The 15,573-nt window shown below is 42.6% G+C and overlaps 2 protein-coding genes across 2 annotated transcripts in view; one reads left to right on the top strand and one right to left on the bottom strand.

Annotated features, from left to right (window-relative positions):
* Positions 1 to 3,084, top strand: part of LOC123516176 (carboxypeptidase B-like) — a 4,927-nt gene extending 1,843 nt beyond the window's left edge. Inside the window, exons 4-8 of the mRNA XM_045275361.1 lie at positions 171 to 476; positions 757 to 850; positions 1,196 to 1,398; positions 1,740 to 1,824; positions 2,339 to 3,084. Of these exons, the coding sequence (XP_045131296.1) occupies positions 171 to 476; positions 757 to 850; positions 1,196 to 1,398; positions 1,740 to 1,824; positions 2,339 to 2,532 (882 nt within the window). The 3' untranslated portion in view covers positions 2,533 to 3,084. The remainder of the gene's footprint in view (positions 1 to 170; positions 477 to 756; positions 851 to 1,195; positions 1,399 to 1,739; positions 1,825 to 2,338) is intronic.
* Positions 3,085 to 5,636: 2,552 nt separating this feature from the next.
* Positions 5,637 to 14,630, bottom strand: LOC123516174 (ESF1 homolog). Its single transcript, XM_045275348.1, is given in 14 exon segments — positions 5,637 to 5,787; positions 6,958 to 7,107; positions 7,418 to 7,516; positions 7,518 to 7,592; positions 8,430 to 8,711; positions 8,714 to 8,977; positions 9,813 to 9,998; positions 10,810 to 11,024; positions 11,215 to 11,506; positions 12,644 to 12,975; positions 13,101 to 13,255; positions 13,257 to 13,303; positions 13,718 to 13,933; positions 14,421 to 14,630. Coding segments are annotated over 14 exon segments (2,433 nt in total). The 5' UTR covers positions 14,424 to 14,630; the 3' UTR covers positions 5,637 to 5,670.
* Positions 14,631 to 15,573: the final 943 nt, after the last annotated feature.

The raw sequence follows: 15,573 nt of genomic DNA, 5'->3' as shown, positions 1-15,573 counted from the left end.
GAGCGTGGCAGTGTTCCTCACATAGTGTCTGCACCACTGCTACGTGCGGCGCCTCGTTGCTGTTTATAAATAATGAAATACACCTTAAACAGTCTGGTGTACAGAAGTGCTGCAGTCAAGTATACTTTCCTTTTTCCCTTCTCATCCTTCCCTCTCTCCCCTCCCCGCAGATCAACGCGTGGATGGCCCAGCTGGCCTCTGACCACCCGGACCTGTGCCAGCTGGAGAAGGTGGGCACGTCTTACGAGGGCCGCACCATGAACCTGCTGACGGTGGGCAGCGGTGGCGCCGACAAGCCAGGCATCTTCATTGATGGAGGGATCCACGCCCGTGAGTGGATCTCGCCCGCCACCGTCACCTACATGGTGAACGAACTCGTCACCAACAGGGACACCTACAGTGACCTGCTGTCCAGCGTCAACTTCTACGTCATGCCCTCCATCAACCCTGACGGCTACCAATACACCTTCACCGATGTGAGTGTCTCTTCCCAACACACGAGGTCCGTGTCACACCTACCGCCAACACCACCTCCTTCCTTTCCTCTAAAGTCTTCTTTCAAGTCACTTCACAACACCTCACCACACCCTGGCTCTCACAAGTCACGGTGCCTCATTGTTGAACTCCTCAGACATCAGTGTGCACCGCAAGCCTTAATTCAATATCTTCGCAATGTCTGCACCCTACTTGGTGTTGAGTGTTTTCAGCAAGAGTTTGTAGTACTGTCGGTGTTCACCTTTCGTCTCTCGCCTACAGGACCGCATGTGGCGCAAGACTCGCTCGGACACCAACTCTCCCTTTGGCTGCAAGGGAGCTGACCCCAACAGGAACTGGGACTTCCACTGGAACGGTAGGCTACTTGCCCTGCATTCAGAAACGCTTTGCTCTCTCCTCTCTCACCACGGCTACTTTCCAAGCTCACAGAGATGACTAGCAGGGTCTTCAAGAGTGTTTCTCCAGTTGATAATGTAGAAACCTTGTCACTCTGCCTCTAGAACCGTAAAAACACCTAAAAACTCGTATAAATCTAAATGAAGCCTTTTGAGATAGGGGAGGTGAAGTACAGAAGTGTTTGAGAATACGAGCTACTGCCCTGTGCGTTAGTTATTCTTGAGGCACTCAAACCTCAGTATTGCTTTCAAGTATAGCAGTGTGTTGTATAATGGTCCAACACCTCCAATCCTTCACCACACAGAGGTCGGCGCCTCCAGCAGCCCCTGTTCAGATATCTACGCTGGGTCCGCACCCTTCTCTGAGGTGGAGATGAGGGTGGTTCGTGACGAGATCATCAGGCTGGGCAGCAAGATCAAGGTTTACCTCACCTTCCACTCGTTCTCCCAGCTGTGGATGTACCCCTGGGGCTACACCTCAGCCCTCCCTGACGACTGGCAGGATCTGGTGAGTGAATCCCTACTCCTGTTAAGCACTCTGTCCTCATTACACTTATGTGCCTTTGTTGTCAGTTTAACGAAATCGTATATTTTGATTAGAGTTCTGCAAGCCAACAGTCGCAGTACTGGAGGTGGCTGACACTTGGCAGCAGAGAACAACGAACCTTTTTGTCAAGGTCTAGGAACCTTTTAGGGAACTTGGTAAAGGTGTTCAGGGAATTATAATCACATGTTTTTAGCACAGTGAAATCTCTTGTTCGTTCCTCCATACTTTTTTTCCTTCCAGTCCCGCCACTTTTCTCACTCTCCCTCACCCTTCAGCTGTGTCACTGTCTCTCTCTTCGGCAGGATAACCTCGCCCAGGATGCAGTCAGCGCCCTCACTGCTGTTCATGGCACCAGATACGAAATTGGCTCCTCCACCAACACCATCTGTAAGTGTTTTTTTTTTTTCTTTTTTTTACTTTTTTTTTTTTTATTCGTGAACCGTGTATCAAATGTTTCGTTGTCTCATCTGTACATCCTTTAACAGATTCTACTGCTGAGGTTTACAAGGATAGTTTTTATTCTCTCTCTCTCTCTCTCTCTCTCTCTCTCTCTCTCTCTCTCTTCAGAGGACTGTTTAACTTCTTCACTGCTGGACAAATGTTTCCTTTACCGACAACTCTTCCGCCACATTTTCTCTCTATGACTACAAAATGTATCGGTTCTTCGTTAAGACTGAACTCCCTGCCAGCCTGTGCACTTACAACTTCCTATTAGGTTTCAAGACCTTTGTTTGTTTGTTGGGGGGGGGGGGTGTAGGGCGGGTCTAATTCTCTCGGACCTGCAAGAGGACTGGCAACTAAGTGGGCTTTTTTTTTCGTTTCATGCTGCCCTTGGTGTGTTTTCCCCTCATAGATAAAAAAAAAAAAAAAAAAAAAAACATTCCATTCTTTTGGTTGACAGACGCGGCGGCTGGCGGCTCGGATGACTGGGCTAAGGGTGTGGGCGGAGTCAAATACGCCTACACAGTGGAGCTTCGGGACCAGGGATCATATGGTTTCCTGCTGCCCGCGAGCCAGATTATCCCCAGCGGTGAGGAGACCTTCGAGGCACTCAAGGTGGTTGCCAACTTCGTCAAGAACACCTACAGCAAGTAATGAACCCAACCCTGCGACAGTCAGACCAATAGAACTTTTTGCCTCATCACCAAGACGAGACGAAAAATGACGATTAATTTTGAGGGATGGGTGGTGATAAAGAAATAGATCAATGAAAAAGATGAGGAAATAGCCAACAAATAGACCTAAATCTAATCAAATTCACGCGAGAAGAACTGTTTGCCTAGTCATGGAAAGGAGGACGAAGAGTGACAAGAAATAGGAAAACACGATCGAGTAAGAAAGATAAATTATAGACAAGGAAAATATTGGAACCAGTGTACACAACCTTCAAGTGATGCAATGCAACAAGTAACTTCATTGGAATTCAGAAGGGATAAACTATTTTGCTTACCACTGAAGAGAAAAAAAAAAAAAAAAAAAACGAAAAGCAAAATATGGAAGAAGAAGAAAAAGAAGAGCAATCAGTCCAGATCAGGAAAGAGAGGCAACTGAACTCCCTTTCCCCGCAGCAGTGCAGGTGTGGGGAAGGAAACACCATGAATCAGCCACACCATTATGACACCTACTGCAATAAAGTGAAGAAATAGTTGCGGTGTTTATTTTGCCATGAGAGAGAGAGAGAGAGAGAGAGAGGTGGTTGCACTTGAAGACGGATGCACAGTGACATTTTAGCACTGCGCAATAAAGAACATTGATTACATTGATAGTTGTTCTCATTTGACCACGGAGGGAAGGCTGCCCATCAAATCAACCCACTCACTAACCCACACCCACACTGCTGTCGCCCGCCCGCCCACTCACAAACACTCGATCAGTCTCTCACTCATACATAATCCCATCCTTACCCACAAGCCATCACCCACTAATGGATAATGGATATAAAGACGAGATACTATAAGATTACTCCTCCCACGTAAACCACTACTAGGTAAACACACAGACACACACACACACACACATTACAACTCTAAGTACTTCAATCGTTTCACTTTGATATGAGACAATCAGCACCACCGTATGTAGTGTGTGGAATCTCTTTAAGCATCTACAAGAAAGTTATGGCTGAAACGAATAGAGTTTGCAATTTTTACAGTTTATAGATTAGATGTGGCCGTAGAACAAGTAAAAGATGTCTCAAGAGTGATTGGTGATTCAGAAAAGATGTAACAAGTGGCAGTACAGTTAAACACCACTTGCTTACACCTGTTACTCGTCTCTGCATCGCCACACACACACACACACACACAGTCAGTTCATCAGGGTAGCAGTCACCATACCACACCACATCACACCATCAACACAACCGCCACACTACACCACCACTATCATCACACATCATAACATACCACACACCGCACCAGACCACCAAACCCGGTATCCTGAGCACCTTAGCTGATCCTTCCCGCTCCGCTCCTACTTCTGCTACGTCCCACACCTGCGCCCTGCCAGCACCACTCCTGCTCCGTCACCCACCACCCCCGTGCACCCTATCCACCAATGACAGCCTTGCTCCTTCTCAATCCCGTACCTTCTCCACCAATCACTGCGTCCTAGCTGCTCCCGCCCCACCCTGTCCGGCACTCCCGCCCAGCTCCGCCCTGCTCCGCCCCGCCACCTCCCGCTACTACGGAAATGATTCTTTAAACGTATTTTTTCGTGTTTTGCATGTGTTTCTAGATGTTTTCGGGACTCTGGGTGTAGTAGGAAGTAGAGGCAGAGGAGGTGGAGTATGAGAGTAAGGACGAGGGAGGTGGAGTCACCCACCAAACGTGCGTAAGGGTAAGAATATTTTTCTTTAATTAATGGAGTTGGCATTGCTCTGATATCTGATTTGTTATTGGCAAAGTAAAGGAAGTTTCAAGCCACAATAGAATCGAGTCTAGCTGTGTTTTGGTTTATCGAAACAATATCAGTAAAGTCACTCCATAAATTATAACTTTTTTTTAATTAGCACGCCTACATTGTTTTGGAGCTTGATATAACACTTAGAAAATATAAAAATTATGACCCAAGTAATAATATTCCATAATGTTTAGTCTAACTATTCGAAAATTAAAAAAAAAAAATTTAACGGTAACAAAATAGAAAACAAAAATCTTCATACGACAAGGAATCTGTGTTTTCTTTATTTGGCTGGAAAGCAGTTTTTTCCTATTCAGAAAATGTAATATAACGTAGATTGGCTGTGCTTTCCATCTCGACATTATGATGTGTTTATGACCGTTAATTTGACATAAACACCTTTCGTTGGACCGCCTTATGTAAATAAACCACCCGGTAAGGATATTATATTTTGATTATTAGTTATATTATTTGTCGCTTCTAAAAGTGTAGTGCATACCAGCCTGGGAGCCTTTTTTCTTGTGGCGATTTTTGAAATAAATTACGTACGTAAATATTGAGCCACTGGGGCGCCTCAGCCCTGCCTTCCTCCAAGGTCAGTCCATCAATGTTTGCCTGCACTCACCCTGTGTTTCCAGACCCAGAGAGTGAAACAAGCCCAGAATCAACCACCAAATTAGATAAATAGCCATTACTGTGTTAAATAAAGCGATGGTTATGTATACCCTGGTTCAGACCATCCAGTGCCCACCATGACCCGGACCAAGACCCCGCCCCGCCAACCCCCATCCCTCCCCGCTTTATCTCATCAACATTTCCTTCAATTCTCAGTGTTTACTGATCATTTCCAGCTGTTGCCTGCTTGAAACACAAAGTGTAGTGATAGGAGGAAGAAATTATGAATGTGTGTGAGGGAGTGTGGTAGTGGTAGTAATAGTAGTAGTAGCAGCAACGGTGTTATTATCTTTATCATGTGTGTGTGTGTATGTGTGTGTGTGTGTGAAAGTAGTGGGCCTATGTCATTATTCAGAAATACAGCTTAGATCATGTTACTGCATTAATTCAGTCATGCATTAAATATTTACCCTTCATCTCCAATTTACAATAGAAAAGTACCTGAGAGAGAGAGAGAGAGAGAGAGAGAGAGAGAGAGAGAGAGAATTTAGTTTAGGGATATATAGAAAATTCTCTCTTTCTCTCTCTCTCAGACTAATTCCACAATTTACCTACTTTCAACTCCGATACCAACCACCAGCCACTACACACACCAACAAACACCGGCCAGATTAACAAACACATTGAACCATTACTCTTTATTACAACACTATACACTCAGCTTCCTCTGTTACTGCCGCCCTTCACCCTCCTTGTCTTCCTCTTCACTCTCTGCACCAGCGAGGAGAGCTCTCGCTTTGTGGCATCCCCCGGGCAGGGTCTCTTGGCTAGGGGCTGAGAGGGGCAGAGGGAGACATGAGTGTGATGGCAGGATGAAATATGTGAAATTATAACAAGTTGATAGGGCACTTTAACCCCTTCAGTACCATGACATGTTTCCATATTCATTCTGGTGACTATTTGGCAATTTTATACTGCTTCAGAAACTTATGTGGGGGATTAAAATAGTGAAGACTGTGGCCATTACTCCTCTGACCCCTATAGACCCTTCCTGATGTAAATAAAGTTGCCTAATCACACACAAAACTCATGGTAAAAATGCATCCCAGTACTGAAGGTTAGATAACTTTATGCATGGGAGTGATGGATGGAATTAAGTATCTTTGCTGCTCATAATGGGACTGCCATGTGTAGACCTGAGAACCTCTTGCAGCTTCCATCATGTTCTTATTTGTATCAGAAGTTAGAAAAGAGAGAGAAGAGTTGTACAAAATAGAAATATGAAGAGTGAATTCAGACAGGTACAAGATAAAGAGATGAGTGTGACTGGAGGATAAAATATGTAAATTATGACCATTATTTACATTACAAGTTAGAGAAAGGACTTGTACAGTGTAGAACAGTGGTGCCAAACTTGTGGTACACGAAGGCCTTCCAGGTGGTACAAGAGCACTTTTGGGAACATATGCAAATTTTACTTAAACTAAATTAATTCATTCCTCAGAATTACTTTTGCCTGACATAAGATCTGGCATCATTCAGCTGGTGGAGAGGACACAGATGCATCTCTCGCATTAGGTTGAGTTGTGTTAAGGTAAGTTACTTCTGAATAAATTGATATTTCATACAAATGAGTTTTTCTGGCACCAATTGGTATGCAGGGAGTATGTGGGACCTCCAAATGGTGCTCACTCACAGAAAAGTTTGTAAACCACTGGTATAGAAGAAGAGTGAACTGTGTGTGTGTGTGTGTGTGTGTGTGTGTGTGTGTGTGTGTGTGTGTGTGTGTGTGTGTGTGTGTATATCAACCCCTCACTGTTTCAACTACTACTACTACTACTACTTTTACCACCACCACCAGTACTACAACTATCCTAGGCTACTACTGTCACTAACTTATAGGTCTTTCTCCCACATTTCACATCTCACGGTAACAGCCAGAATAAATTACAATATTGAAGTAATGACACAACACAACACAACACACACACACACAGTACTTACCATCTCCCCACTCTCTGCCATTCTCTTCCTCTGTATCTCCCCAATCAGAGAGTCCATGGCCTGAGTGCGTTTAAACTGAGGGTGTGACGGGTCGATGTTGTAGTCGCCGGAGGTCATCAGCTTGGAGAATCTCGGGTCACTCATGTTAATCTGTCGGGAAGGAGGAAGAAATGCGAAGATTGTTTGTTTTTATTTATTTATTTATTGTTTTATTGTTTGTTTGTTATTTTGTGTAAGATTGATATTGATTTAGACATGTATACCTCTCTCTCTCTCTCTCTCTCTCTCCTTTTTATACATTTTTTTTAATCTTCCTGGTCTCTAATGCACTAAAATTCTCTCTCTCTCTCTCTAAAAACAAAACACAAGGAAAATACAGGTTAGGTTAGGTCAGATTAAATTAGATTAGGTTAGATATTTGATGAATTATCTACCAAAACTTCCTTGTATACTTCCTTACCTTAAAATCATCCACCGCCTTCTTCTTCTGCTCCTTCTTCTCTATCATCTTCTTTTTCAGTTTGTTCTTCCTGCTCTTCTTGGTTGGTGGCTTCACTGTTCTTGATGATCTCTCTCATGTTGAAGTGTCTCTTGTCCTCCTTGTCCTCCTCCATCAGAAGCAGCTCAAGGTTGTTCTGCAAGGAGGGTGTTAAGATAAGAACCTCCTTCAGTACTGGGACACATTTTCACCTTCAAGTTTGTGTATGATTAGACCATTTTATTTACTGTAGGAAGGGTCTATGGAGGTCAAAAGAGTGTATCATTGTATCACAGGCAGGCAGAATCAAGAAAAGAACCATGTGTGTTGACTGGGAATTGGCAAAAGACTATCATTGTATCAGAGGCAGAGTGTCAAAAAAATAACCTTGTGTGTTGACTGGAAATGGATCAAAGACTGTATCATTGTATCAGAGGTAGAGTGTCAAAAAAAATAACCTTGTGTGTCAACTGGTAATTGAACAAAAGACTGTATCATTGTATCAGTGGTAGTGTCAAAAAAGAACCTTGTGTGTCAACTGGTAATTGAACAAAAGACTGTATCATTGTATCAGAGGCAGAGTGTCAAAAAAATAACCTTGTGTGTTGACTGGGAATTAGCAAAAGACTGTATCATTGTATCAGAGGCAGGCAGAGTTTAAAAAAAAGAACCTTGTGTGTTGACTGGAAATTAGCAAAAAACTGTATCGTTGTATCAGAGGCGGAGTGTCAAAAAAATAACCTTGTGTGTTGACTGGAAATGGATCAAAGACTGTATCATTGTATCAGAGGCAGTTCAGGATTGTTTTGCAAGGAGAGTGTGAAGAAAAGAATTTTATCTGTGTCTGATGTGGTACTGGTGGATGATAAGGCAAGTAAGGGTAATAAAAAAGGAAGAAGAAGAAGAAGAAGAAGAAGAAGAAGAAGAAGAAGAAGAAGAAGAAGAAGAAGAAAAAAAAAATCTCTCTTTCTCTCTCTATCAAAATTCCACCTACCTTTTCATTCTCCTCCTCCGTCCCTTCATCCTCCTCTTCCTCCTCCTTTTTCTTCTTCTGTCCCTTCTTCTTAGTTCCCTTTTTCACCTCCTGGGCAAAGAAGGGGTCTGAGTACAGGTCTTCTACTCCACCAGGCACATCGTCGTCTGAAATCCCTTCATCTGACTCTCCATCTTCTTCTGTCTTCTTAATTTCCTTCTGTTTCTTCCTCTTCTCCTTCCTCTTGGCTTTTCTCTTCTCTAGATACTTCTCAAATGGGTTCAGCTGAGGTTCTTCTTCTTCCTCCTCTCCTCCTCCTCCTCCTCATCTTCTTCCTCTTCTTCCTCGTTGTCATCTTCTTTTATGTCGTCAAATGTTTCCTCCATGTCGATGTCTCTTTCCTTCTTCCTCTTCTCTTTCTCGTCAATTTCCCTAATGAGTGCGCGGAATTTTGCTATCCTTGCAGCCTTCACCTCCTCACTGTCCTCCTCGTCACTGCTGTTGTCATCCTTATTCTCCTCCGCCTCCTCCTCCTCCTCCTCCTCCTCACTCGATGATGCCACAAAATCCTGGTGAAGTATTACAGTGTTAGTAAATGCCTCATAATATTATCAGTATTTGTTTTTCTTCCTGCAAGTGTTTGAGAGAGTGTGGCTTTTCTTTAACCCCTTCACTACCAGGACATGTTTCTATACTCTGGTGACTATTTGGTGATTCTAGACAGCTTCAGAAACTTATGTGGGGGTTAAAATAGTGAAGAGTATGGCCATTAATTTTCTGACCTCCATAGACTCTTCCTAATGTCAATAAAATGGTCTAATGGTACACAAAAAAATGCGTCCCAGTTTTGAAGGTGTTAGAAGCCACTTATTTTGTATTTTAAATGTTAAGATAAAATAAAGAAAACAACATCAACTTCACTTCAAAAACAACAAACTAGAAATGAAAACCCTGAAAAATATTAAACCTACGTAACCTTATTGAACCCAACCAAACCTGGCCTAACCTAAGGAAAAAATTATAAAATAAAAACAAATAAATAAAATAATAAATAAATAAAAAATAATAATAATAAATAAAAGAAAAAAACAAAAAAACAAAAATCATAACTTAACCCAACTTGACGGAGGAGAGACAGAAAGACAGTGGCAGGCAAACAGACACGTACCCTAAGCCCTCCACGGACACTGCTAACCTAACCCAACCCAACCTAACCTAACCTAACCAAACCCAAACTAACTCAAACCAACCTAACCTAACCTAATCTGACCTAACCTAACCAAACTTAACTCAATCTAACCTAACCTAACCTAACCAACCTAACCTAACACAATTTAACTAAATCTAACCCAACCACACCTAATTTAACCTAACCTAACCTAAGATCCATTTGACACTCGGCACCTTAAGTTGGTCTTCGCTGAGAGTGCCGCCCTTGAGAGCCTGTGCCATGGCTGAGCTGAGTGCCTTGTAGCGTTCGGGATCAGTCTCGTCCCAGGTAAGTGCCGGCCGAGTGTTCTGCAGTGCCGTGGTGACAAAATCCTTTGCCTTGTAGGACCGTGGCACCGCTTGGCATAAGTCGTGGGGTGTCTGTGGGTGTAGGAGTGGTGTTAAGGTGGTGGTGGTATTATTTTTGGTGTTGAAATGGTGTTAATGGTGTAAAATGGGTGTTTTTTGGGTGTTGATGGAAATTTCTGTGGTTTTGGGTATAAAATTGAGGTCTGGTAATGGTTGTGGGGTGTCTGTGGGTGTAGGACTGGTGTTGAAGTGGTGTTGAAGTGGTGTTGTGGTGTTGCAATGTGGTGTGGGTATGAGTGAATAGATTGTGGGGTATCTATGGGTGTAAGAGTGGTCTTGAGGTGGTGTTGAAGTGGTGTTTTGGTGGTGTAGTGTTGTAATGTGGTGAGTGAATAGCTCGTGGGGTGTTTGTGGGTGTAGGAGTGGTGTTGAAGTGGTGTTGTGGTGTTGCAATGAGGTGTGGGTATGAGTGAATAGATCGTGGGGTGTCTGTGGGTGTAGGAGTGGTGTTGTGGTGTTGTAATGTGTTGTTGCTATGAGTGAATAGATTGATTGTGGGGTGTTTGTGGGGTGTACGAGTGGTGTTGAAATGGTGTTGTGGTGTTGCTATGAGTGAATAGATTGTGGGGTGTTTAAGAGGTGGTGTGGTACTTTTTTGGTGTTGAATTGGTGTTTATGATGTAAAATTAATGTTCTTCTTGTTTTTTTGGTGTTGATGTGAACTGCAGTATTTTGGGGTACAGAACTGAGGTGCTTATGGTATAAATTGTGGTGTTAAAATGGTGTTGTGGTGTTGTGGCAATTTTTTTGGGTGTTAATGTTTGGTAATATAAAACTAGGTAAACACACACACAAACACAACACACACACACACACACATCACCTCGTCAAAGGTCATATCAGAGGGAATATAGCGCAGGTCGAGGAAAATGCCGGCCCCCTCGAAGGGCTGGCGGTCACACTCCTGGTATAGGGTGCGGGCGGTGTCCACGCTGTCACATTCCATCACTGCGTAGAAGTAGCGGAGACGGTTCCTCTGGTAGCGTCGCAGTGCCTCAAAGTCCCTCTTGGTGGCCCCGGCTGTTTGGTCTAGTTTGCCTGAGGAGGAGGAGGAGGAGGAGGAGGAGGAGGAGGAGGAGGAGGAGGAGGAGGAGGAGGAGTTAAGATGATAAATTATTGAATAAAAATGAAATATATATGAAAGGAGAATAAGATGAATAATAATAATAATAATAATAATAATAATAAGAATAATAAGAAGAAGGAGGAGGAGGAAACAAACACACACCTTTTTGCAGCTTCTCTAAGTCAACTAAATCAAGCCTCATATCTTTCTTCTCCTCTTCTTCTTCCTCCTCCTCCTCCTCCTCCAGCTCTTTCCTCCCTCGACGTGCCATAGTGAGCTCTTGGGGGCCTGAGCGGTCTTCCTCTGCCATCCTCTGCTTGCCATAGTCTGAGGGGTAAATGGCGACCTGCTTTACCGAGCCCCCCAGTGGACAGAAGGACGAGAACAGCACCATCAGATCGGCTGCCTTGATTCGGTCCCAGTCCAGATTACAGATGGCAATGCGACTTGTCTCCTGCGGGAAGTGGTGTGTTAGGGGCTGGTATGGGTGTGGTCCCTAACCTAACCTAACCTTATCTTATCTAATATTATCTAAATCAATGTTATCTAAATGAATGTAACCTCAACGAACTAAACTTAAATGTTGCCTTGTTTTCTGTGTGTTAGAGGCTGGTATGGATGTGGCCCTAACCTAACCTTATCTATATCAATGTTATCTAAATGAATCTAGCCTCAACCAACTACACCTAAATGTCGCCTTGTTTTCTGTGTGTTAGAGGCTGGTATGGATGTGGACCCTAACCTAATCTAACCTAACCCAACCTAACCTAATCTTATCTAACCTTATCTATATCAATGATATCTAAATGAACCTAACCTCAATCTACTCAATCTAAATGTTGACTTGTTTCTTGTGAACAGTGGTGTGCTAGAGGCTGGTATGGGTGTGGGATCTAACCTAACCTAACCTTATCTAAATCAATGTTATTTAAATTAATCTAACCTCAATCAACTCAATCTAAATATATCCTGAAATAAGTTAACCTAAATAAATGTAAGGTAACTTAATGTAACCGAACTTAAATTGGTGTTGCCTTAATTTAAGTAACCCAAATTCATTTAAATTAAATTAATTCAATATAAATGAACTTAATGTAAAGTAAATTAAACCAGGCTAACCTTAAGTAGTCAAACCTAACTCAATATTAACCTAACCTAACCAAACCAAACCTAACCTAACCCAAACTAAACACACACACACACACACACACACACACACACACACACACACACACACACACACACACACACACACACATAGTGTAGTGGTTAGCACACTCAGCTCACAACCAAGAGGGCCTGGGTTCAAGCCCTGGGCATAGCAAGGCAAATGGGCAAGTTTGTCAATGTGTAGGGTCTGTTAACCCAGTAGCAAGTAGGTGTAGGATGTAACTTGAGGGGATGTCGCCTTGCTTTCCCGGTGTGTGGAGTGTGTTGTGGTCTCAGTCCTACCCGAAAGTCAGTATGAGCTCTGAGCTATATCTGTAGCAGAAATACTGACCAAGTGACTAGTAAGCAACCATGGTAAATAACACACACACACACACACACACACATCTATACAATGACCATAAATTCTCCGTCCCCTCACCTCCACCTCCGCCTCATTATCCCACACTGCATCCTGGTCCAGCTCCGCCCACTCAAACTCCTCCTCTTCCTCCTCCTCCTCATCAGTGGTTGTAGAGTCATCATCGGAGGAGTCGGACGAGAAGAGTTCGCCGCCACCACGCGCATAATCTTTGGTCATGTCCTGAAGGCGCTTGGTGACCTCTGCCGTAACCTCTGACCTCTCCTCCTTGTCTCTTTGTGTTGTGTCCTCTTCCTCCTTCTTCTCCTCCTCCTCCCTCTTCCTCCTCCTTCTCCTTTTCCTCCTTCTCCTCCTCCGCCTCCTCTTCCTTCTTCTTTTCTCTTCTTGGCTCTCTGTAAGGAAGGGAAGGTTAGAGAGAGAGAGAGAGAGAGAGAGAGAGAGAGAGAGAGAGAGAGAGAGAGAGAGAGAGAGAGAGAGAGAGAGAGAGAGAGAGAGAGAGAAAACAAATCACACATACCTGTACTGACTTCACTCTTCTCAGTTTTCTTCCTTTCTTCCTCTTCCTCTTCCTCCTCCTCCTCTTCCTTTTCCTTTTCCTCCTCCTCCTCCTCTGAGTCTTCCTCCGAGGACAAATGGTAGAATCTCAATAGGTCTTCTTTTGTCGAGTAATTTCCTTTTTCCTCGCGGATCCATCGTTGACTTCTCGTAAAACTTCTCATCCTGTACAGAGAGACAGAGAGAGAGAGAGAGAGAGAGAGAGAGAGGGTCAGTAGGTGGTGGTGGTGGTGGTGGTGGTAGTAGTAGTAGTAGTAGTAGTAGTAGTAGTAGTAGTAGTAGTAGTAGTAGTAGTAGTAGTTGTTGTAGTAGTAGTAGTAGTAGTTTGTGATGCATGTGTGTGATTTCTATTGCATTAAGTTGATGATTTGAAGAGATAAAGGTAGATAGATAGATAGATAGATAGACAGACAGACAGACAGAAAGACACATAGATAGATAGAGATAACTAGATAGGTTAGGTGGACAGACAGATAGACAGACAGACAGATTGACACACACAGACAGATAAATAGATAGATGGATAGACAATTAGATGAAATAAATAAAAAAAAAAGTAAATAAAAAATAACAACTCACAGTCAAGATGGAGTGAAACCGACTATCGAGCTTCACTTTGCGTTCCTTCTTGGGTATGTGGTGGAACTTTGGGTCAGAGGTCACGTGGGCGAAGCGAGGGTCAGACTGGATAAGCTTGAGGTCATCCATATCCTTACCAGCCTTAGGAACCCCCTTAGCCATCCTTCCTCCTCTCCTGCCCATCCTACCCTTGCTTCTGCCTCTCTTGTCCTTCATCTATTGGGGATAGATAGATAGATAGATAGGTTAGGTTAGGTTAGGTCATACATTAAGTCCAAGCATTAGGGTTTTGTTATTATTGCAGTTTGAACCAGTACACCACACGTACCTATACATACTCTAAATCACTCTTCTACCAGCATTTCTAACTTCATTTTAGCCTACCGCAAATTAATAATAACTTCAGGACAGAATTTAGGTTAGGTTAGAACTACACGTAATTCTAGCCCCATTTTATCCAATCCAATTCAGGACAAAATTTAGGTTAGGTCAGGTTAGGTTTCCCCACCCTAGAACCCCGCTTTCCCAGGAGGTCTCCAAACTTGTTAGACACAGGGAAAATAAATATAACATAGGCTATACTAGTTCAAGCTGCACATTTACCAGTTTTCATTGAGAAGTTACGGTAATAGAGAAAATAGTGGATTCTTACCTCTCTCTCTCTCTCTCTCTCTCTCTCTCTCTCAAAGCTTCAATCTCTCACCATCACTAATTTCCAAAGGCTTCAGTTGAGAGTGTCCATAATTTCAAAGGTGTTTCAAAGGTTCTGGTGATGGACTGGGAAGGTTTCTAGATTTTTATAAGGAGAAACTGTCTTGAAATTCCGGTTAATCGTCTCTGTGGCCTCAGAAAGCTGTGGCGGTGGGAGAGCAAGGCGTCCCTCACACGTTGTTCTGTTGACATCGCTTGTTTTCCCGATCCTCTCCACTGTTTTTCTGGGGAGGACTTATGTATTTTCAAGACTTAATATACCTGTTGCATTGTATTTCTTATGTTTATTAGTAAGTTATGGCCTTTACGCGTTTCTATTGCTTTGATTAAAAAGGAGAAGAGGTTATCTATTCTACCTAGAGGATAAAGTCAATGGTTTTCAGGGGAGACTTCTGTATTTACAAGACTTAATACACCTGTTTCATTATATTTTTATGTTTATCAGTAGGTTATGGTTTTTATACGTTTCTATTGTCTTGATTGAAAAGAAGAAGTGGAGATCTATTCTACCTAGAGGATCTGTTAAATGATTCTAAGGGACATTTCTGTATTTTCAAGACGTAGTACACCTATTTCATTATATTTCTTATGTTTATTAGTAGGTTATGGCCTTTATACGTTTCCATTGCCTTGATTGAAAAGGAGAAGTGGTGATCTATTCTACCTAGAGGATATAATCAATGGTTTTCAGGGGAGACTTCTGTATTTTCAAGACTTAATACACCTGTTGCATTATATTTCTTATGTTTATCAGTAGGTTATGGCCTTTACGCGTTTCCATTGCCTTGAATTAAAAGAGAAAATGGTATATATAAAGCAAATAAAGAGGAAAATGGTATATCTAGGTAGAGAAAGTGAAAAAACAGAGATATGATGAACAAGATGAGAAAGAACACAAATAAATGAAGAAGGGAAGAAAAGAACACGGATGAATACAGAGATGAAGAACAAAATAAGAAAAATTATATGAAGAAGAAAAAAAAAGAAAAAAAAACGAGAAAGTAACTTGCACACCTAACACCAAAGAAGAAAAATAAAAGGAGAGAGAGAGAGAGAGAGAGAGAGAGAGAGAGAGAGAGAGAGAGAGAGAGAGAGAGAGAATAAAATAAAATAACCCATGGAGATATAAAAACCCATCTTAATCA

Source organism: Portunus trituberculatus, chromosome 5 (genome assembly GCF_017591435.1).
Source record: "Portunus trituberculatus isolate SZX2019 chromosome 5, ASM1759143v1, whole genome shotgun sequence".
NCBI classification, from domain to species: Eukaryota; Metazoa; Arthropoda; class Malacostraca; order Decapoda; family Portunidae; genus Portunus; species Portunus trituberculatus.
This window is presented reverse-complemented; position numbering and strand designations above follow the sequence as displayed.